Below are 25,182 nucleotides of genomic sequence, written 5' to 3' on the forward strand. Positions count from 1 at the left end.
AGTCTTGCGTTTAGATCTCAGAGGCCCTCAGCATAAGTCTCGGGAGAATTAATCAGCAATCATTTATGGAGATAAACCGCTGCAAGTGGAGCAACAGCTGTGAAGCTGCTAATCAAAAAGCTTCCCAGGGGCAGGTGTGAGAAATTAGCACAATAACGACTCAAAGTGTTGGTTTACACACTGTTAGCACGTAAAATACACTGTGTTTAGTTATACACTGCAGTGTAGCACATCAGGAGTTGTTGTGATTCTTTTCATCTGTGTCCTGTAACACAAGTAGGCCAACAATGAAATGAATTGTTCTATGTACACAGCTCTGTAGAATGCATGTGTGTGGTCATTTGCTACAAATTGTCAAATAGACTGAAGGAGAAAACCTCACTTCCCTTGCATATTGTTTCATTTTCCAAATGACTACTCAGAGGTTGACGCATAGCTTTTGATATGACCCCGATTGGGGGAGAAGCAGCCCTGCCCTCCGCATAGGTTTCCTGGCATGACTGCCGAGGGGATGTCTGGCGAGATGAAATTGTTTCCTGAAGTTGTCAGATTGCTGCACAGCTCTGTCCTTGTATTGGATTGTAGTGTCTGTCTCTCTACATCTTCTGCTGACAGCTCCACCCTTTTCTCCTCATTTCCACCCTTTCAAAAAAGTAAACGATAATAGGTTTTATTTAATGTTTTTTCCTTTTGTCTCATTTTCCAATCTGCAGCCCCATTTGTCAATGTCATCTACGTCTAAGGCTGAGTGAATGCAGTTTCACTCCAGAAAATAGGGTTGTTCTTACCACAGATGATGATGTTGATCGTGGTGATGGATTGCATGAATGTGAATTCATTTATGTAGCTTTTCCCCCAAACAGTCTTGAAATGCCTTTGTTTACAATGTTACAAAGTAGCCTATATTCATGTTAGGACACAAAGCTTTTCATGTGTGGGCCATCTGACATGGTCTTCATCCATCCTAACATTTCTCCACTGTGGAGCAGCCTACATAGTTCATTGTGAATCATCCTTTAAACCTCATTTACTTTTTTTTCTGCAGTGTAAAGGGTCTACTTGGTCAGTCTATCACCTACTGTTTAATTGGTGTAATTGGCTTTCTTTACTGAAACTGTAGGACAATGGAAGGCTATGTAAACATAGCTTTCTAGTCTATAGGAATACACTGATTTCATATAAGGGAGAAGTAGATTGAGTGCAGGGAGAGCGAACAAGAACTGTAAGACTTTATTTGAGCTGCAACTATAGAAGGAATGAGACAGGTGATGAAAGTGAGGAGAAATAACTGGAAACTGGAAATGACCCTTGACAGACAAACTTGATCCAAAGAGATGGACTTTGAGGAGAGGTGTTTTTGATCACTGGTCAATAATAGCTCTCTTTATGATAGTTTTTGTTCTTTTCCTTAATGAAATAATGATGTCTGTGCTGTAGGGTATTCAGTTGCATCAAGCTGAAAGCTGTCTGAATCTGTATAAAAATATAGTATAAAAATGTAATGTGTTTTATGCATACTTTTTCGTCTTTTATTTTCACCAAGATAACACTATACACACATGTTGGGACAATGTTAAATTTTTGGAGGTTTCATGTCCTCTTTAAAACACATTACTCTGCAACAGTAGCAAACCAGCAACCTATAATGTGCCCCAGTCCATCACTGAAGAAGGGTCAATCACAGTTAATACTCCTTGTAAAAATGGAAGTCACTTCCTTTGCAGCTTTGTTAAACAACTCCCCTCTGACCTTTCAGTTTACTGAATGGCAGCCCATTTTTGCTCGCACGTTAGTACAGTTTTGGACTTTGTCCTCTTGTCCTGTGTGAACATAAGTATTTAGGACAGAGACATACAGTGGCATTAAAAAGTTTGGTTACCCCTGGTCAAAATTTCTGTTACTGTGAATAGTTAAGTGAGTAGAAGATGAACTGATCTCCAAAAGGCATAAAATTAAACATGAAACATTCTTTTCAACAGTGTAAGGAAGATTAGTGTTTTATTTTTGTTTTGTACAATTTTAGAGTGGGGGAAAAAAGGAAAAGGAGCACCATACAAACATTTGGGGATCCCAAGAGATTTGAGCTCTCATTTCTACCAAAGTCTCAGACCTTAATTAGGTTGTTAGGGCTATGTCTTGTCCACAGTCATTGTTAGGAAAGGCCAAGTGATATAAAGCTTTATAAACACTCCTCAAACTTTGTCCCCAAAATCAGCAGCCCTGGGCTCCTCTAAGAAGCCCGCCAGCACTCTGAAAATTAAAATAATTGATTCCCACAAAGTACGAGAAGGCTATAAAAATATAGCAAAGCATTTTCACGTAGCCGTTTCCTCAGTTTGTAATGTAATTAAGAAATGGCAGCTGAGGTCTGGAAGACCAAGAAATCTTTCAGAGTGAACTTCTCAATGGATTGCTAGAAAGGCAAATCAAAACCCCCATTTGACTACAAAAAGATATTCAGGAAGATTCAGCAGACTCTGGAATGGTGGTGCACTGTTCTACTGTGCAACGACAATTGCACAAATGTGACCTTCATTGAGGAGTCATCAGAAGAAAACCTTTCCTGCATCCTCACCACAAAAATCAGTATCAGGTGTTTGCAAATGGACATCTAAACAAGCCTGATGCATTTTGGAAACAAGTCCTTTGAACAGATGAAGGTAAAATAGATCTTTTTGGCCATTGAGCAAAGGTATGTTTGGAGAAAGGGTGGATCAATTATGCTTTGGACTTGTGTTACAGCCAGTTGCACAGGCAACATTTCATTGTTTAGAGAGCAAACATCACACATTCTGTAAAAACAAAATGAAGGTGAAAAGAGGATGGCTTCTACAACAACCTCAAAATCCACAATGGTCTCCCTCAAAATGGGCCAGCTGAAGGTTTTGCCATGGCCCTCACAGTCCCTGACCTAAACATCACCAGAAATCTGTGGATAGACCTCAAAAGAGCAGTGCATTTGAGACAGCCCAAGAATCTCACAGAAATAAAAACCCTTTTAAAAGGAAGAATGGGTGAAAATCCCCCAAACAAGAACTGAAATACTCTTAGCTGCTATAAAAAGCATTTATAAGCTGTGTTACTTGCCAAAGGGGGTGTTACTAAGTATTGACCATGCATGGAGCCCAGACTTTTGATATGGGCCCTTTTCCTTTCTCGTAATTTTGAAAAGATGGAAATAAAAAAGTTATCTTGCTTAAAATATTAAAGAAATGTCTCATCTTTAACTTTATGCGTTTTGGAAATCAGGTCTTTTTTTACTCACTTAGCTATTCACAATAAAAAATTTTTTTTACCAGGGATGCCCAAACCTTTTCATGCCACTGTACAGTGAAGGTTGCCATTGAACCTGACTTTAAAACAGAATCGGTGATGATAGGAAGTCCCTCAATAGACTTTGATTTCTAATTCAGGATTGATAGGAAGGCTTGCTGACCCGTCTGAATAATTTAACCCTTTTATGTTTAGTGTCTGGCCATGTGTATGGCCAGACGCTGTGTATTGTAGAATACATTATTTAGCGTGCAATTTTACCAACCATGTATTACTGGTAACATAAAATTTTCTATAAACCTTTGGAGTATCAGACTTTTTAAACGTACATTAACAAATCAACATGCTCACAAAACATGAACAAACACAATAAACAACAGAGCAAACACTTTTACTGATGAAGTCATCGAGATGCGGTTGAAAGCACAGGTAATAGTTAGTAAGAGGACCTTGATTTAAGATTTTCTTTATTTTCCTTTTACTTTTCAATCAAAGTTGTGTTCAATTTTGCTAGACCAAAATATTACATTATGACTAGGTCAAGTATATTTATATAACCTTTCATTACCAAGCATGTGTCAAGGCCTTAACGTGAACAAGCCCACCAAATCTAATAAAGTCACGATCAACTACCAAAGAAATTTTGGAATACAAACTGATAACAAAATAAAATAATATCCAGTACCCTGAAACACACACAGACACGCACACTTCAGTCACTAGCTCAAACACTTGATGCACGCGACAGATGTCTTCAAGGATCCTGTTTCGATTTAATTACATTACATATATTGTAAATGCACACCAAATAAATTATCTTCCACATTGCCTGATGAAAGGGTTATATATGGGCTTTCGTCAGTGAAAATCAATTTCGACACAGTCAGAGAGACACCGTGGGGAAGTGATATGGTGAGAGATTTGGTCCTGGGCCATCAGTTTTCATGTTTACAGCTCTGACACTGCACTGCAGGGTTGACAAACAGATGACACAACAGTCATTGTTGGCAAACATGACGGTACGGGTAGTGGTTTAGGCAGTGTAACCTATGGAAAATCATGCACCATTCACTAGATATTTCAATTTTTTTTTCAAAATTGTTTTTGTATTCCCAGCAGTTAAGTAAGTAAGGAATGTAGACGAAAGCCCATTTGCAATATTTGTACACAGGCATTGTGGTAGATGATTTCATCACTTCCATTGACAAACACAAAACGCAGGTACCGGACAGTGAGGCGGATGGGAGTGTTAACAGATTGTAAAGCATGAGAGAATAGTGTAACAAATCAACAGCGGTTCATCAGCAATGTTCATAAAGTTATCTGCATGCATGTAGCTCATCTTGGTTTTCCTGCTTATCAATATACTGTAAGAAAGATAATTCCAATCGATACTTTCTAAGTAAAGAGGTAACAGCTGTGGAGATGGATGGTAGGAATTTCTTTTTCATTTAAGACTTTGTAGAGTCTACGAAATTGAGGGTGGGTAAATTATTTCTTGACAAGATGATTTTTTTTTAGCTTGCAACAGAAAATTGAGAGCATGAAGAGCCAGGGGAGAGAGAGAGAGGAATATTGATTTATAAAATTCATGATGAAAAATCTCACAGCACAGAAAAAAGTAAACTAAAATCACCCACTACTCCCTCCACTCTGCCTCCACACAATCATAGTAACAATTAAACACACACACACACGCACAAAACAGTTACATCAGCACAAATGCACGCACGGCCAAAACATACACAGTGCTGGCAGTCCTTGCGGGTGCAATTGTCATTTAAATAAACAGTCAGAATCTGTTTTCCCACAGTACATGCTGCATTATTTGGCACCCTTTCTGCAGAGGAATGTACAAGAGGGAGAAGACTTGAAGTAGAGCATTGTAGCCTTGCCAAGGTTGAACCTAAGGCAGTAGAAACTGGGCTCATGGGAGGAGAGAGAAGAGGAATGCTGATAGAGTTGTGTGTTGAGTGTTGTCAACATAGTCAGCATAGCAGTGTTGGGGAAAAGATGGGGGATGTGAGCAGAGCAGAGATTCAGCAGAGTGACAAGAGGAAGGGTCCTCAGGTCAGGGTACTGTTAAACCCCAGAAGAGAAGTTTCATATAAGATATCTTTCAGGATACATAAGAGCAACACATCTGGTAGGAGGTGAAGTCAAAGATTAGGTCAGTGTAGATGACAAACATTGAGTGTTGAAAAGTGTGGCTGTAGCAATGTATACTGCAACCACAGGTCTCTGAGGGAATACCTTAAAGCTTAGAATGTCTTCCATTCATGGTGGTTGCTACTTGATGGAAAGGAGAGTCTTGCGGTTTAGTGGCAGAGGAAGAAGAATCTAACTAAGATGGCATTTTTGACATTATCTGGGAATCAGAGTGGGTTTCATGAAGAGATTCGACTCCACAACATCGACACCTGGTATTAACACTTGATCTGTGTAATAACATCTGATCACAGGCTTTTGTATTTACACCTGGCATTATTAAGCTTTCTTGTTATCTCAGTTCTTCCCTCATTGAGATTTTAGTATTTAAGGTAGAGCTGGCGGACTTGTCAACAAATATTGCATGTTCTAAGTGAAGCCAAGTGATGCTGCTCTCTGGGCTCTACTAAGCTTTCCCTTACATTGAATGGGGTTGTTTGTAGATTTTTGTTAGATTTGTTTGAGATTGGGGGAGTAATGTGAAGTTTTAACTTGTTTGGTGGAAGTTTTTCATTAGAAGGTGATCAAACTGTACATATTGCATTTGCACCTGGCTAAAAAGTCTGGTGGCAACATGAGACTGCCACATTGTGATATGGTTTGGCTGACCAGAAGGCATTCTGTAGGCTTTTAAAGGCCACCATAGAAGAGGAAGCAGGAAAAGCTGGATGTGATGGTTCTTTGTTAAAATATTTCACGTGACTGTATGTCATAGTTGTTTTTACGCTTTTTTTGGTTCTTCTTGTCTTTATAAATACCTTGCTTATCTGAACAACAGCATGTTTTGGGAGGAAGCAGAGGAGGGAGTGATTATCTCATTGATACCAGAGACAAAGGAGCCAGTCATCAAAAAAGGAGCTGTGTGCAGTTTGTGTGGCCACAGACAGATCGGGCTGCTGCGAGAACCATGCAACAGGTCTTAGACCCTCAGTTTGGAGAACGACAACCTCAGTAAGAGCAACAGATCAGGGATGTAAAGACAAAGGTGGGGCGATTGTCCACTGACTTTAGGGTTTGCGGTTAAATGCCTGGCTTCTACTGTCCACATGTCAAAGTTTCCGTGGACCCCAAACTGATCAGGATGGTCAGACCAGTGCCTTTCATGGTAGTCTGCTGCCATCGGTGTGTGTGTGTGTGAATGAGACACAAACCACTTAATACATGGTGCCCATTGTGTGTTCAATCTTTACCTTATTCTTAAAAAAAAAAAAATGTTATTTTGGTGTACAGTATTTAGAAGATTAGGCACATGGGTGAATAAAATAATGCATATCATTGCTGCTCACAATTGTTAATGGCAGTACAAAAACATGAGTGACATGCTGACATTTTTCTTCCAGCAATCACTTGGAGAAGAGCCTTCAGCTTCTGATGGACAGAGTGGATGACATGAGCCAAGACATCGTCAAATACAACACCTACAGCCGTAACCTGAGTAAGCAACAGCAGCAGAAGCACCAGGTAACTCACACAAGCTTTCATGAACCGAAGCGCACACTACACTTACAAAAACAACAAGCAGGCAGCAGCAGAAACATCAACTCACCACCATGCATAGAAGGGAGAAAGGCACAAGCGCACACACACATACTGGGGCATTCACACGCAGATACACCTACAGCTCCAAACTTTGCAGGAAAACAGCAGGCATATTTCTTTCAGACCTGGACACATGCAATTGCTATAATCACAGCAGGCAAGCAGCAGAACCACCAGGTAGCACAAACACACAGAAATAGGGTCCACCAGGTTCACACATTAATGTACACACACCCGCTGAGAATCCTCAGCTGTAACCACAGTAAACAGCAAAAGTTAGATATATAAACATTTAGTAACATCTATATGCATAGGATATATATCCGTAACAATTATATTCACATTGATACATTGACATACTACTCTGTAATGTAAGAAACAGCTGAAACCGACATTAGCTAAGTAAAGGAAATCATTCAGTACTATGTCAATACAGCGCAAAACTACAGATGATCGAATGCACATTGAGTTCTTCACTTCAGTTTAAGTTTTTTTAAAGATCTGATAATGATTGGGATAGTGATGTGAATGGCAAGTTAATTGGATAGGGGACCCAAATTGGGCCGGCTCCAAATTCTATTCAGTCTTACTGGGTCTGGTAGGGATCAGTTGTATTGCTGCAGGTTTCAGGTCTGTGCATCAGATCTCTCTGAAGACCTCTAATCTGGACACTTGGCTGGCTTTTCACTCGCTTAATTAATGTACCACCAAAAAAAAAACATGCTCACTGTAAAACAACTGCCAAAAAACACACAGTAACACAAACGCTGCTTTGCTTGATAATTTTACAATAGAAGCCTTATTAACTTCAAAATGTAAATTAGTGGGCAGCAAGCAAATCACCACCATCAAAATGAGTTCTAGTAACTTCAACCAAAGACAGACACAGGTTTAAAAGTCATTTCGGTTGTTTTGAGCAGACACTAATGAGATAGGAATGACTAATGTTAACCTTCAAATATCTGTTGTAGTGTTATCATCCCTCACTTCACTGCAGCTGCTGACACGCGCCCACTGCAGATCAGCAGCACTTGAATTTCAAACACGCCTCTCCTACATCTGCTGCATTATTTTACCTGTTAAAGAACTGTTCGTTTTCATCACTACAAGGGCTACTTCTGCAATACAGTCATTCATTTATCCTTATGTAAAGAAAACTTGGTTCAGAAGGTTAAATACCATGAGCCATGCTCAGACAATCTTCAGTTACCGTTGGTACAGAGGGGCAGCTGATACATATGAACACAAAGCTGGTATTAATAAATGAAGTCTCTCTTTTGTTTTAATGAGTAAGTGAAAAAGACTGTTTTTATTCTTTTCTGTACTAGTGAGACACATCACAACCTCACTCTTCACTTAAAAGGAGCAGCAGCAGCAGTTTGTAAAACACACACACACTCTTTGTAGCTCATAAAAGCACAAACTGAGCCAGAAGCACCAAAAAGACCAGAACAAAAACGTACAGACATACACAGATAAACAGTTTGCCACATAACATCTGCAACTACAACCTTGGCCAGAGCATCGTAAACATCCGGCAAAACACATAAAAAGCAAAAACGGTCACAGACTCGTGCGCGCACACACAATAGTCAGGAAAATGGAATTAAAGAGGCACAAGGTGACTCATTGATGTGCGTGGTGAGTGTGCGCACAAACTCACACCTGTGTTCAAACAGCTACATTATTCTGTCATTATTCTCTGCAAGTGGAAATGAGGAAACGTCTGAAGTATTAATGTTGATCCCAGCTGAGTCATCGTCATCTCGGCCAACAGCAGATAAAGCCAATGCTATGTTCACACACATTAAGCGGACTTAACAACAAACCTGCATCTGTGACTACAGGTAGTCCTCCATATGTACACAAGGCATTCACAACCTGGCCCGCAAGAAACACACACCTACATAGCCACACATCCCCAGGCCAGTCACCCACACTGCAGCCATTATGATCCATCATCCTTCACTACCGACTTTCTCATCATCACAACCCCCAAGCCTTACCCCTGACGCACACACACATACACACTCATGTCATACACAATATCATACAGACAGCCCCTTTAATGGTGGCTACTTTTTTCATGTTTCATGGGATTTTCTACAATGAACAAACAGTGCACACAGAGAAAAAGAAACTGAGCCTCTATTACACCTTTCAGACAGTACTTGCTCCATGCAATCTTGTGCTATTGACCCTGCTGCTTCCCGGACAAATGGAACATTATTAATCATCATAGAAAGTTGCAAAAAGACGGCTTGCTGAGAGGGCTCCATTTTTCATTTATAGCTCTCTGAATTTGGTAAATAGCAGGTTCCAAGACACAATCTCTGGCCAAGTTAGTCTTTGTACTAGGAAATTTATGTCTCACTACCCCCTATTAATTCATTTTCTATTTTCTTCTTTTCTCCAGTAGTGGTGTGTTAATCTCATGAATCGAGGAATCATGATTTATGGTTAATGACACAAATCAGATAAAAGTAGATGATTCAGAAATAAGTCATTAATTCCGAGCCAACCATTATTTTCAATAACATATTAAACAGAAAATAATAAAAAATTAAACAGAAAATAATAAAAAAATAAACACATTAAAGGTAAATAGATACATAGCCATTGAGAATTTTGTGGTTATTGAACTCCACAAGCTCATACAACATCTGGACTAGTGTGCCAAAAGGCATTGAGGAAGCTGAAAGAGTATGAAGTTTTAATGGTCTGACAAAAAGGTCTTTTTTTTGGACCAAATCCAAAACCGGCCCACGGAAAACCTACTCGAACCTGACATGCATAAATAGATCTTAAGGGATTTATTTATACACTCGTGGACCCGAGGAAAAAAAAAGACCATAGTAGTGATAGAACACCAACACAATCAGCAACATGATGCACTATCAATTAACAAGCCGTTGTGGTTAAAAAAGAAAACAAAACGCAATATAATAATGATCGGCTGAGGATGAATGTAAAGTTGTAGAAACATATTCCCAGAATGATCTGTTTATATGCTTCAAAATACTAGAAGCCCCATTTTCACCTTCTGGACCAACAATAAAACAATCTGTAGCCAACTGGATAATAGAAGGACAGAAGATAATAATTCTCTAACTTATTTTTAATATCTGTGAATCGAATTCCAAAATGTAATTATCATTTAATAGCATACATTTTTTACACAGGGTATTGATTTCCTAAAATATATTCTCCCATGGCAATCATGATGCACCACATGACCAGAACTGATACTGAACATGCTCTGATCCATTCACATATTAGACATATTGACACAGGCCTGACACTTAGCAATAAAACGAGACCTAACCCAGTTAGATGGAGTACAATTTGGACCCAGTCTGAGTGTGGTCCCAGCTGGGGTGTCACTTCTTCAGAACAGAGTGGTCCTGTGAAGACCTCTAGTCTAGATACCAAAATGGTAGTTTTTAGCCATCAAACTACAGCCAGACCAGCACAGTGCCAGGAACACACCATTCCCAGCATGAAGCATGGTGGTTCCAGTAGCATGCTGTGGGGATGCTTCTCTGCAGCAGGCCCTGGAAGGCTTGTGAGGGTCGAGAATAAAATACATCGAGTAAAATACAGAGAAATCATGCTGCAGTCTGTAAGAGAACTGCGACGTGGGGCAGGATTATTTTCCGCCAGATAACAACCTCAAACATAAAGCTGAAGCTACACAGGAGCCCAGACCTCAGTTCTATTCAGACTTTGTGGAAGGACTTAAACAGCTGTTCCCTCACAGTCCCCATGCAACTTGGCAGTGCCTGAGTAGATTGGAAAGAATAACTAAAAAAATAGCAGCAAAAGGTGCCTCTTCTAAATCCCGACTTGAAGGAGGGTCTTTTATATTCGTACTTAATTTGGATCAATTAGATTTTTGACATTTACCTCCAAAGGGGGGGTGAATACTCTTTAGGCATCGTATGTCTATATTTATACAGTACCGGTCAAAAGTTTTAAAACACCTCTATTTTTCTAGTTTTAATGAAATGTAAGCAGCTCAATTCAGTGAATAACCTTAAATGGTTCAAAGGTAAGTGACAAACTGCCCAAGTTAAGGTCTCCAAAAACTGAATCATCTAAATTTAATAGAAAACAGGCCTTTTTCAGGGATTAAGAAATTGGTGAACTCATATCTTTCCCGCAGCAGTGTAAGTAAATCGAGTCTTGAAAGTTAATGCAAACGATTCCTACAAGAGCCCCTACTTTTGATGATTACTTACAAGCCCTCTGTCTGTACAAACACAGTGTTGGAACAAACTGTGTTACTACACCTTCTGATGCATTATTAGGGTGATACTGTACTGCAGAAAGTAGTCCTGTATATTGCTTTCAGAATGGTGAGGAAAAGGCAGGTAACAAAGGAAGACAGACTGGCTGGTCAGGGGCTCATCCTACAGCAAGATAATGACCCAAAACATTAGAAGAAAAGAACCAGACGGTTGCTTCACTTGATGAAAGACCAGCACAGTCTCCAGACCTAGACCCCATGAAGCTGGTTTGGGATGAGCTGGACTTAAGGTGAAAGCAAAGCAAACTACAAGTGCAACTTTCTGAGCAACATTTGATTTCCATTGTAGAACGAACACCACTAGTGTGTTCGGCTGCTTGATGAGTCAAAAAAATTACATTAAATTAAGATTCAAGAAGATTCAACGATTCCTTGTTTAAAAAAATTTTTCCAATAGTTTATTTGTTCTATGCTTTAATTTCAGAAACACTGAGACATTGAATTATGTAAATTTAAAGAACAGCTGGTAAAATGGGGGTGTTCTAAAACTTTTGACTTTTGGTAGTGTACATACAGTAGAAAATGCACAAGAGTGAAACTAGTGCTTGTTTCTACAATTTGCATACAGTTCTACATTCGCATTCTGATTATGCACAGTCATGCTGTGACACATTGACAGGAAAAAAACATTCTGAATGGAGGAGTAACGATTCATTTGAATATTTTTATTTTATTGTTAATGTATCTTAGCAATATTTGTCAGCTTCAGTCACCCGTACAGGTGCATTGTGGGATGTTTGGTTGAAAGCACTGAAGTTGCTCCCACGCCGTTTTTCCTCCTCGTCTCCCGCAACTTCCCCTTCCACCGGTCTGTGTCAGTCTCTCCTCCATCTTGCCAAATTAACAAGGCTTTTAGGATCTCCAGAGACCCGGCACTTCACTGATTTACCGACTGTCAGCCTTCCACCAATCACTCCATTGCTGTCAGCACTTATAACTCTTCTTTCTCTCTGTCTCTCCCATCTCTTTTTTCATCACCATGCCTCTTTACATCTCACTCCTCTTGTTACTGTTCCCATGGCTCTTTCTGCTTCCTCTTCCGTTTTTTTTACTCTTCGTACTAGCCGCTGCTGCTCTGCTCTCTGCATCACTGTATCTCTCTCCTTCCTGTTACTTGTCTTTTCCTGTTCCCGACTTACTTCGAACTTGATACCTTTTTCTCACTTTTACTCCCACTCCTCACCTTCCTGTCATCTTTGTTTCACCCTTTTTCTCTTCATATTCTCAATCTCTCTTCTCGCCTCCATCCCCCATGCCTTCCTCGTCTCCTTTTGTCCTTGTCCATTCTTTCTTTTACCATCTATTCCCTTTCCACATTCCTTTCTGTCAGTGCTATTTATATTTGTTTTTCTCTTGCCTCCCCCCTCCACTAATGCCAACCCCCTTTCTCTCTGCGTCCCTTCCTCCAGTACCTCCAGAGGCGCCAGCAGGAGAACGCCCAGCGACAGAGCAGAGGGGAGCCCCCGCTGCCTGAGGAGGACATCAGCAAAATGTTCAAGCCCCCCCAGCCTCCACCACGCATGGACACGCTGCTTATTGCAGGTACGCAGTCACATACACATACACACACACACACACTCTGACACAAACACACCACCTCCACGCACAGACAGCACTCAACATCTCCAAGCAGAGAACCCCAGCCACACTCCATCAGCCGCCTCTGCTCCCCTCACAGGAGCTCAGGTTCTGTTTTGTAATTATCTACACCATTATCTTGAAATTACATTCATTTAAAGTTTATTGACTCAATCTCCAACTCTAACGCCCCTTTCCCTGCTGTTTCATGCTGTTCAGCTCTCCTCCGCCTTCTGACAACATTTTGATCCTTCCGTTTATTCAATTCTCCACTAATTTGATGTACCACTGTGCTGCTGTTTTATTCCCCACCCCTCTCTCCCGCCTCCACCTGTGTGCGTGCATGCCTGCGTGCGAATGCACATATGTACGTATGTCTCTGTGGGCGTGTTTTTGTGTGGGGGTGCATGGATTCGTGTGGCTACCATCCAACAGGGCAAATTAACAACTACTGCCAGAACGTGAAGGAATTCACCTCGCAGAACCTCGGGAAGCTGTTCATGGCAGAGGCTCTCCAAGGCCACAACTAGAGGAGAGACAGCAGGAAAGAGAGAGCACGGGGATGAGGGAGAGAAAGAAAAATAACAGAGATGCAAAACCACCTTGGCAACAACTGCGCTGGAGTTTGTTTTGGAAGAATTTATTCATTGTTTTTATGCCTAACTCCACCTTTATACAAAATTATCATTGAAGATCAATTGATTTTTATTTAAATAAAAGAACTGCATCTCTACATCTTCTCCGGCTCCTTGTATGTTTTCACAGTTGAACTGTATTCTCCTTTAGATGGTGACTGCAGTTCAAAGTACTCTAGACTTGGGCAAGGCTTTGGTGCTTAGCTGTACAAAAATGGCTAGTTTTGCTCAGAATATTAATATGCTGAAATGGAACCTGCACATAATACAAAATAATTATACGCTAGAATGGTACTAAGACATAATTTTATTGCTACATGCTTTTCGTCTTGCAGTTCAAACACCAAGCAGGTGGAACCAATTATTAGTGGATTTGCTCAAGTGCCGGTTCACATGGTGGGAACAATGATGTCCTTGTAAACAGAACTGCAACAGAAGTAACAGTTAAAGTTGAGCGTTAAATGAAATGCCAGCTACATGACTCGGCCCCCACTGCCTCACTGCACTAAGTAGAATTTGTGAAATTACATGATACAGCAGAATTTGCCTGTCCTCCACAAAGGTAGCAATTAGCACCTGTTTATTTTTGGGAGTCCCAGTAGTGAAATTTGGCAACAAAGAATTGTGACTTTTCAAGACAACATTTGAAGAAGGAACTGCAGGTGTGCCAGATAACAGAAAGAGAGAAACTGTCATTTAGTTATTTCTGTAATTGCCACAACCGAGAAATTATCCTACAAAATTTTAGAGACGTTTCCAAGAGGGGAACCATTTAATTGTTTTTGAAGTTTATTCATAAAAACACACAGCAAGATAGATTGAGATATAAATCAAAGCTGTTTTGCTGGTAATGAGTGTGAGTCATGGTTTAAGACAAACATCACAGAGAACATTATACATGATGAGAGCCTTGAATTTTCAGCTCTTACAAGAAACTTGGGCACAGAGAAGACTGTCAAGACTGTGAAAACTTAACTCAGCCAGTTCTTTTATTGAGTCTCCTGATCTCTTATTTTATTTGCTGGTTTAATGGAGAAGGAACGAAACAGCCTGATCAGTATTGTTAATATATATTCAATAATTATCGAAGTCAAAAAGAGTTTCTTTTTGTGACCGATAAATCATAAGGAAAGCAACGAGCATATTGAACCTACGTGACCACATCAGAGGAATAAAGATTCTCACCGCTGCCTTCAGGGCACTGCTATGCTCTACTTATCTGTAAAAGTAATTTCTGCTGTAAACTTCTCAATTCTTCGTAGTTCACATTTATGCTTTTGTACGGCTTCATTAGTTCAGTTCGTTTGAGTTTTACTTTATTTCAATGGGATAATCCAATCAGTATCAGTACTGCTGCCCGGAGTGTACTGGGTAAATATCTTAATTTCTACCGCCATGCTAGCAACCCTGTGAGACTGTTTTTAGTCATAGTGGTGCTAAATGCTACCGTCAATATGCTAATATACTCACAGTTGCCAGTGCTATCACGTTGATGTTTAGCAGGTGTTTTAATCACCACGTTCACCATCTTAATATAGTATGTTAGCATGTCAACATTTGAGTACTAAAAACAACGTATATATGTGAATGCTATTGCCTGCCCTTCTATATTAAGATCAGTCCAACAAACATGTTGTGGAATTAGCTTTCATGCTCTTCAAATCAATAGTGGTCTGATTTTTTTTAAAATGCATATTGCGGTATTATCAAGACAATAACGCCACTTAAAAGGTTCACCTTTCAGCACAACAGTGACCCAGAGCATGGTCGTGGCTTCGGGACAAGTCTCTGACTGTCCTTGAGTGGCCCAGCCAAAGCCATGGCTTAAACCCCACAGAACAGGAGAATGGGATAAACTTCCCAAATCCAGGCGACCAAAGCTCGTAGAGACTTACCCAAGAGGACCCAAAGTTTTTTGATTTTTAATTAATTTGCAAAATTATCTAAAATGATGTTTCCCATTTATCACTCTGGGTTGCTCATTGTAGATTGATGGGCAAAAAAAGGCAGTTTTATCCATTTAGAATTAAATCAACACAATAAAGGGTGTAAAAGGTGAAGGGGTATGAAGACTTTTTGGAGCCACTTTTATACATTTAATTATTTATTAAATACTATAATTAAAAGAAGTTTTAGGTGTTTTACAGCCCCGAGCAGTGTCTGCAGGTCTTTTTCTCGGGCTAAATAATAGGGGGGAAAAAAGAGGATTGTGAAAAGTGAGTCCCCTAATCCCCAGTGGACATTATGCCATCACCCTCTGCCCCCCTGTAAATCAGACGAAGGTGAAGTGAAATTAAAATTTAAAATGAACTGATAAAAAGGAAACATGAAACAATAACATCATTTTAATTCTGGTCATCCCGTACCCTTCAGCCAAGAGATGAAAAGCGTGATCCTGAGCAAACGTTTACTCATCCCTAACCACAACATTAGCACCCAGCGTGCGTCCATCAGGAGCCATTAATGCGAAGTGGCTCTCCGGGCTGCACTGAAACCCTCCCAGCTCACTCCCCGCGAAGTCCCTCTGCGTGACGGTGTCAGCTAAATGCCTCACATGCGACCGACGGCCGCGCGTGCGGGTGTCGATCCCCTGCTGAGCATCACGCGTCTCGGGGGGCGGCCTCCTCAAGCCACGGGAGCGCAGCTCGTGTGTCGGCTGGGGCACGGCTCTCCTCGCCGCCGGCGTGCGGGTCGCTGTGTGGTAACTGCTCTGCGGCTCCATCCTCGCCGCGCGCTCCGTCCCTTCCTCCTCGACCCGTGGCTAAACGGCTCGCTCTAATTCAGCGCAGGGTGTCATTCAGCTCGTCATGAACTTTGCCAAGTCCACTGATAACTTGTGGCGCTCCTGCTCGTCGTCGACAGAATCGCCACCAGCAATAGTTAGACGTCAACCGACGTGACAAACGTGTACTGGTGCAGCGACACTCGAGCCGGAAATGATTCCTTCCCCAAATCAAAACCTGTTTCCCTGACATGTTGGCGGGACGGGAAGTATTAATTCGGCACAGAGGGCTCGCTTGATATTCACTAATGAAGACATCCGCCGCTTTGACAGGCACACCTGTGCTCCTGATGGATGGTTCCTATGGCGTGAGGCGCTTCCTCCTCGCGCGCGTCGATTGGCTCTCGCGCAGTGGGCTTCTGCCAAAAAGGTGAATCTGTGTTGTTTTGTCATTTCGAAGCTAGCGCCGTAGGGTGCCGACTGGGGCGCAGCCTCCCCTGTCCCTGCTCCGGACGCCGTGCGAGGCACCGCCGAGGCACCGCGCTCGGCCCACCGGTATTTGAAGTCACAGTGTTCGGGGTCGCAGCGGAGAGCAGGCGGGACTGAAAGGGCTCAAGGGCAATGGAGTTGGAGGTGCATGGGAGTCAAACTGGTGTTGGGCTTCCACGTGACTCCGCAGGCATAAAAATCCATCTGACATTACGGGTGACTGTCGTTGTATGCAAAGATAAAAAGATTAAAAGTCGGTTTCGTGGCTTACTTAAGAATAATAAACGGCTTTAAACACACTTTAATGCTATTTTAAGCAGATATATGGACATTTTATAACTTCTATGAAGCCTTTGTAATTACTGTATAAACAGTCACTAGTTTACTGGGAACACTTTGTGCTGGACTCATATTTAATGACATACGCATAAACACATGAACCAATCTGTACAGTGTGTCCTTAAACATTAAACACTTTGCACATGTGCAGACCAGTCACAGGCAAGTTTAAAACCTTTCATAATTGTGTTCGAAACTCATGAAGTCATGTTGAGCTTAAAGGTTCAACTCCTCACCTTGGAAATAGTAGACACAATATTCTTCACTCAAGGTCAATCTCTAGATATCTGCCACAGATTTTAGCCGCACCTCATGGCCTTCATCAGTGGGTTGACTTTGCTTAGTTGTCTTGCAAGTGAGGAAATAAATATCTCATTAATAAATATGAGTGTAAGCACTTGATTAATGAATTAAGAACTAAATATAAATCACGGTTATATTAGAATGATTAATATAAATAATGGGCGATCAATTAAAACTTCCTATAGAATACAAAAACATTTTGTTTAATTATAACGGCGTTTTATTATTTGTTGCATATTGGACCACAATTGGCTTCCAGACCCACTGTGATGCCACCAAATCATACCTGTACGTACTTAGACTTTGCAGTGAGCAAAGAGAAATTTCCCACTTCGTGAGATGGATGTGAAAATAGGTTTTCTAGTGTCAAACGAGAGAGGTGGGCAGACATCACTCTGCACAGTGAAGCTCAAACATCCAAGTGAAGTAACAATGAACCACATACAGTTTTGTGTGGAGGGCGAGTTTAAAATATTATATTCACTTACAGCTACACTATAGTGGGCAATATATTTTGTAATTCTTTATATTCTTCTTAGAAATGGGGGGTTGCAGTTCAGTGTTACTTATTTAATTTGAAAGTAATTGTTATTTATGATAGTTGCCACACAACAGAAGTGAGAGAGTTATTCTTTGGAGCACATTCAACATGTCATCTTGAGGGTGTGCTGTGGAAACGCAACAGAGAGATTCTGCTGAAACAGAATCTATATGTCCAGACAGTTCACCTTTTGTTCCCACTGAAAGTATTGATGTGCATTTAGAGGTGCAGAGTGTCTTTACTTCATTGTGCTACTTGTTTTGAAATGTTAGCGTTCAGAAAAAAGAGGCACACAGAACCCACCAGCAGCAGCTGCATTTGCGATTTTCTCTCCCACGCCATCCTGCTAAATTGACCGTGAGACTAGTGTGAGTCAGTGAAAATGAGAATGACATCTTAGAATACAAGACAATTTTTTTCACCCACAGACAGTTAAGAAGCTGAGCCTGTGGCCTGCTGACGCAACACTTGCGATTAAACTTTCCACCTCTTCCTCCAGTGATTTCATTTGCTCTCACAATTATTTTTTTTTGTGTAACTTTCTGCGATGTCGCTTTTCTCTTCAGCATTTGCAAAGATTACCCTAAACTATGTGTTTGAACTCAGCATGGGAACCGAATAAGGGCTTTAGCTGTGTAAACAGCCAGGCATTTTGTACGCTGCAATACGAGGAAATACTTAATTAGGATTATCGGATTTGTCTCTGCACCTTCAGATTCCTGAGAAGGAGGCTATGAGATGTCAGAGGGATATAAGTTTAGTCTCATTTAATCAGTGAGTGCGGCCTGCACAGCCTTGACCCCAGCAGTAATTTATTACCGCTCAAACACAAACACAAGCTCTTTCACCGTGCCTGCCGTCGCCCTGTCATTGGTGATAGAGAGAATCAGCTGGCTGAATATAATGAAACCAGTTATTTCCCTGTCAACTCTGAATGTTTTTTCCTTTTTTTTGCTCTTTCTCTCTCTCTCTCTCTCTCTCTCTCTCTCTCTCTCTCTCTTTTTTTTTCCTGCCACAGATATTGCCATGGCAACTGTGGATCCTGTATGGAGTAGCTGTTAAGGATGTAAAGTTGTTCCTGTGGAAAAATAATCTTGCAAATCCCCAAAACAAGAGCAGAAAGGAAGGCAGATGCAGTTGTAGGAAGAGGTGTGGGTATGGTTAGGGAATTTAGCATTTATGGGATTATACACAGGAGTCCAACACAATGTCTGGATACATTTCTTCACATAACAATGCTCTACCTGTCATTAAAGGAGTTCTATATTTGCCTTATCTCTCTTTTTCTCGTTGTCAATAGATCTGCACTGTGATTGGCCATTGTATAGCTTTAGCGTTGCGTTCTAGCTGCAATACGTCTCTCCCTGCCACCCAATTCGACGGCTGTCAGTCTGCAGTGGCACAAATCCCACAGGCCATTATGAATCTGGTTTAATCCCCACAACAGCAGCAACAGAAGCCTTTCAAGAAGGGTTTCGGAGCATGATACCCTGTCTGTCACATGCATCCGTGGGCTTCAGGCAAGGCTACAGTGCATTGTTGTGATCCCACTCCATCACTAATGTCTTAACTCAACCCCAAGCCACTGAGACAAATGAAAAGGATGTCCTTCTGAAGATCAATGACATGTTGCATGTAATCTTCTTCTAGGCTTTGTCTCTTTGCTAATGATACTCAGATTTTGCCTTGGCTGTTGCAAATAATAAATCGGGTTTTTATTGATGTCCTTATCAATAAAATCCTTATCCTTATTTTGCAGGTCGAGATGGATTTGTAAAAGAACTGCCCTTTGGCCCATTTATGTAGTGTATTAGTTATTTGTTTGTTTGGGATTCAAAGATGTTTGCTGCTAGAACTTGACCTAATCTGTATGTATATTTGCTTCTTATAAACTCCCCCCAACGTTCTCTGGCCCAAGTCGTCACGTAGATTTTGGTGTGATTTTAGTATTTTGACATTTTGGGAAATACAGAGTTTGGTGACAAGATCAATACCACTTTCTTGCCCGTTCAGTAAATATTGAGGTGAAGCCGGGAGTCAATTAGCTTATCTTAGCTTAGCAGCTAACAGGTAGCCTTTTTCTCTCCAGAGTTCAAAAATACACCTACCAGCACCTCTAAAGCACCTACATATGAGTCAATGTCATATGGATTCTGTCCCCAGGGTTTAGAGACTCTACAGTATTGATCTGCTCCTTGTTCAACATTTTCAACAGGGGTTGTACATCAGACCCCAGCTGTATAACTAGGGAAAATATACTGGCCATCCTCTTGTTGATAACCGCACTTGCAGTAATTTGTTTTTTCGATGCATACATACAGTTTGTGACCTCCAGTTTCTCCCTATGATGATTTAATGGGCTTTTTGCTTTGTATTCAGTACTGTAAGTATTGTTATCCATCATCTTTGTGTGAAACCTTGAATTTCAGACTCTGCCCTTTTTCCATTTTTTTGCTGGCTTATCATATTTTCCCCCTAATGGAGAAAATGTGAAAATGCCAAGCAGAGTCATTTATTATAATTCATGATCAGCCTCCCTCTTTTATGTCTGGAGATGCCAGGTTGCCCCGGGTACAGTGATTGATGGGATGCTTGTGACCCACAATAGACAGACCCACAATTAAAGCATGCCTTATCTCCCAGCTGTGAATCTCAAAGATAAATGTTGATAGCACCCTCCCCTTTGATATTCAATCATGCACTCCATGCCTTGGTCTCAGCTTGTGTCTTTAGAATGACTGATGTGCATTTGAATATTTCTTTCTCGCAGGTAAACATTAACATTCAGTTCACTTATTCAGTCACTCCTCGTCGCCCTAGGTTCCGTGTAGTCTGTCTGTTTCACAGACTTTCTCAGAGAAAACCACCACCCAATTTAAGTGTGTTTATTTTCATGCTGTGTACCAGTAGGACCAATGTACTGATCATGCTTTTATTTTGGAATTATTCAGCAGTTGATATGGGAAAAATGGAAAATGTTTTCTTTATTTCCTTCTCTGCCTGCTTTTTGTTTTTTATTCTTCTCATTTGGCTCTGTCCCAGATATCATATCTTGGTAGCCACACACATACAGCCACCTCAACTTACTTGTTTGTCTTTGATGTCCATTGGGACATAAGCCTGTGAACACTGCTTGCCATTTGTTCTGGTCTCAGGACACATGTTCAGCCACAAGATGTTTCTCTGCCACCTTGGTTATTTTTGTTTGCACCAGACTTTCTGTGGGCAACTACTGTAGGTCTCAGCTTCAGCTTTCAGCAATACAGCTTTCCGAATCAACTCTGGTACTTTCTGAGACTGCAGCCAAACCACTCAAAAAGGACACTGTCAATGATGATAATTGTTTCAAAGAGGTAATAAAAGTGGATATTCCCCAAAAGACTTGAAGAAGTTACAAGACTCAGTGTAAAAGTCTTGTAACTGTTCAGTTTTGTACATACCCCCCCTCCTCCATTCTTGAATCCGTCTTTTTCTCCCTCAGCTTATTATCTATTTTTGACTCTAATCACACTAGGGTTCAGTTTATTATACAAGCAACATGAGCAATCACTCAGAAGCCATTTTTCTGAACTCTCCTCTATCTGAAGCAAAAAACAACTACACAGTTGGCTTTTAATATTTCAAATACACCAGCACTGAAGAAATGAAATTTATGCCTACTGAACTGTGTCTAAATGTGTTTCACACTGTTAAATGCAGGTGCAAACCGTCGGAGAGGCACACATAGCAGCTGTCACTGACCTTTTAGCAGTATGAACTATCACATAATCTCCCATCTGGCAAGACAGATTACAACAAACATTAAATGAATAGAAACTCATTTTTCTAGATTTAGTGCAGTTTTCCCCTTCAGCTTTATTTTTGTCGTATTTTGACTGTAACAAATGTTGATGCCTGGGCCCTGAACCTCGTCATTTGGTGTCCATTTATTTCCTTTGAGGGATGCAGTATGCCCACTGACATTCAATCACATTATTTTGGCACACTGATTCGCTGCCTCCACCTGTGACCTGAACCACACATAACACAATGTATGACAAGTGCTGTGTAAATCAAACCACCAGGACACATATACACAGATGCCTGACTAAATCTCATTGTGAGACCCTGACCAGTAACAAAGATGATCGGTGCATCGGTAAACAAAGCAGGCAGTGGTGAACACCCAGAACCACACTTTTACAATTCTTTGTTCAATTTCTCCCAAGACATTTGCAGGGTGATGCGGCACCACTTGGATGCAACTGTTGGCCTGTTATTGTGGGAGTGTGATAGAGAGGAAGCTTATAGCAGCTATAACAGGCTTTTGTAAGGGTATGATGGCCTGCAGGTAAGTGATTTAGAGAAAATCAGGTTGATGCTCTCTAAACCCTCTGCCAAAGAGGCATGGGCCAAGGCCAAGCAGTTGTAAATTTTCTCAAAGTGTCAGCATTTTCCACATCGCCTACCTTAGGCCTGGCTGGAATAAATTCTCACACAATTTTCAGAGCTGAAATTGGTCATTCCTTGTGCGTCTCTTTACTCCAGGGCCTCTAAAAATTGTGTGAGGATGCCGCTTATAGGCTTGTCTCACTGTATTTGGCCTTTCACCTGATCCATATACACAGGAAAAAGACATTTCTGAATGTTCAACCAAATTTAGTAAGAATTGGTTATGCTGCACAGAACTGATTTGACATGGTCTCTGCACAAAAAGGTTCAGGCTCACTGCAACTGGACGCCTAGTCTAGATGTATAAAACGGGTACCACTGTACGTACCCTGGAAGTGGGTGTAAAATCTCCACTTGCTGTCCACGTCCTGTGTAACATTTTAGAATATGTGCCTCGGGGCACGTTTAAAATTCTTCACATCCCATTTACCATTGTCGGAAGTGGGATCATTTAAATGACAGATTATGACCTTGTAGAAATCAACGCAAAGATGATTGGTACAGTGACTGATGAAGAATATCTGTTAAAAGCTTGCAGTTATTACATCTAACATGAACTCTCAAAGAAACTCCTTACAGAAAAAGAGAAGATACAGGTGTTGAGAAATGGACACTACATTAATATTAGTGAAATGCTGTATGTCTTTCATGGAAAAGGATGTCCTTTGTACTGTATGAGTGAAAGAATTTCAAGCTAAATGTTATGTGAGACATGTTAGATTTTCAAGTCTAAGGGTGGATTGGAATGACAACTTATGAGTTCAATAACTTGGGGAAAAGTATAGGATCACATAAAAAAGCTTCAATTGCACCACTTTCCTTTCAGAACAAGGATGTGCCCCCCTGTGTCTCCAATTATTTCAGATTTGAAAGGGGAATATGGACAAGGTTTTTTTCTGAAAGAGCCCGTGCAGAGAACGCTATGGGTTACGTGTGGGGGTGAGAGTTAGCTGCTCCGCGGGTCAATGCTCATCACATTTTGACATGTGTTCCTTTGACAGTTAGATCTGCATTAACACTGGCCCTGACATGAAGGCCAGTCATCTCTGACTTTAAATCACTCGTAACAGGAATGAGAGGGAAAAGATGGCAGCTTAGTCTTTATATTGACTGAGAAGATTGACTGTCTGGATGGTCTGTACTGTTATGCATAATGAAAACGTCTAAAAGTACCATAACACTGGTTGCCTATGTTTAAGCCCATTTTATACAATTTACACACGTGAATTACTGACCACTTATCAGAGTTTATCATTACACATTCATTTCCTTGCTACTGACATTGCATATCTATTGAGTCCATCAGGGGATGGAATGGTAGAAAAAGAAATCTTGAATCTGTCTTAAACTCCATGCACATGATTTGGACACCAAGCACACATCTGCAGTTTACTAATGTAAACTGCAGATCTAAAAATACTTTGAAGCTGGGAGCTCTTTTTCAAAATGCTCTAGCAACAATTAGACTTCTTAAAGGAGTTGTTTAACAGTTCCGAAAATACGCTTATTTCCCTTCTTGCCAAGAGTTTGATAAGTCGATTGATACCACTCTCACATCTGTCCAGTAAACATGTAGCTGGAGCTGGCAGCCATTGAGCTTCCCTTAGTATAAAGCCTGGGACAGCGGTAAAGTGCAAGCCCCTCTCTGTCCAAAGGTAACAAAACCGACCTACGAGCACCTCAAAGCTCACTAATTAACACATTGTTTCGTGTTTGTTTAATCCACCTGTAAAATGACAAATAAATATTTGAATTTGATGGCTCAACTGTTGGTAACTTCTTTGAATGCACTGATAATGGTCTTGACTCAGGTAAAGGTTATGCAGTTAGTGGTTAATGACCTATAAGATGAGATCATTGTGGTGGTCAGTCTTTGCCGGTGCCGTGTCCTTAAGAGTTAAAGTTAAAAGTAGTATATAAAATTTTAATATCTGCTGTAACAATGTCTTTCTTTGTCAATACATTTGGTGCAGGTTACGGCAGCTGCTGTGGTTAGCACCATTTCATGTGATTAGCAGATACAGTTTGCACAGCCCTTTAGCCTACTTGCTGGTTTGTTGGCGTTTGCTGTTTTGACAGTGTCAAGCAATCTGACACCTGACTTTCATTTAACTTCTACTGTCATCTGGCACCGTGGTACACTATGATTTGTTTTTCCTTAAGTTTGTTGCTTGCCAACAGTCAACTACAAAAAAAACCCCATCTTGAACCAAGCTGCTCAGAAGTGCTTTTATGGTGTGGTAGAAAATTTGATGGCATAAGTGCGGATGAAAACCTATAATGTTTATCGACTGATATGAGTGATACTGATCTGAAAGCACTTATTTCCTCTCCACCACGCTGTCATTTGGCTGGCTCAGTGAATCATGCCTGGGCTTTAGCCCATTCTTTTACTGCCAGACGGCTGGGTGATTGGCGCTGTGGCAGTCTGCTGTTGGCAGTTCATTGCTGATGCCTGAGATAGGGGTCAGACTCTGCCATACACCCACCGCCAACCCACCCTGCCACTTAGTAGCCAGTTTCCTGTTGGTTTGCTCGCAGTGAGAAGCGTCAAGTCACTGTCCCACCACACCACCTCCTCCAAAGCCGGCTCCTCTACGAAGCAGATCACATTTTGATATAGTTCCTTGTTGCAAAGCCCGACAGGACTGGTGCAGAAAAAACAAAACCCCGCTGATTAACCTGAGTCAACATCAGAGCCAGAAAGCCAACAATGCAGTCTGCCTGTAGGCAGTCTCTTCATTGACTGCAGAGGGATCGGAGACCGCACAGACGAGGGTGAGAGTTAGTTAATTGGATATTACATTGAACAGAA

At 41.0% G+C, this 25,182-nt stretch overlaps 1 protein-coding gene across 1 annotated transcript in view; it reads left to right on the plus strand.

Moving 5' to 3' along the window:
* Nucleotides 1–13,642, plus strand: part of LOC120784592 (eukaryotic translation initiation factor 3 subunit H) — a 53,488-nt gene extending 39,846 nt beyond the window's left edge. Inside the window, exons 6-8 of the mRNA XM_040118514.1 lie at nucleotides 6,822–6,942; nucleotides 12,739–12,871; nucleotides 13,343–13,642. Coding sequence (XP_039974448.1) covers nucleotides 6,822–6,942; nucleotides 12,739–12,871; nucleotides 13,343–13,437 — 349 coding nt within the window. The 3' untranslated portion in view covers nucleotides 13,438–13,642. The remainder of the gene's footprint in view (nucleotides 1–6,821; nucleotides 6,943–12,738; nucleotides 12,872–13,342) is intronic.
* The last annotated feature ends 11,540 nt before the right edge of the window (nucleotides 13,643–25,182 follow it).

The sequence above is a fragment of the Xiphias gladius genome, chromosome 22 (assembly GCF_016859285.1).
Source record: "Xiphias gladius isolate SHS-SW01 ecotype Sanya breed wild chromosome 22, ASM1685928v1, whole genome shotgun sequence".
NCBI lineage: Eukaryota > Metazoa > Chordata > Actinopteri > Istiophoriformes > Xiphiidae > Xiphias > Xiphias gladius.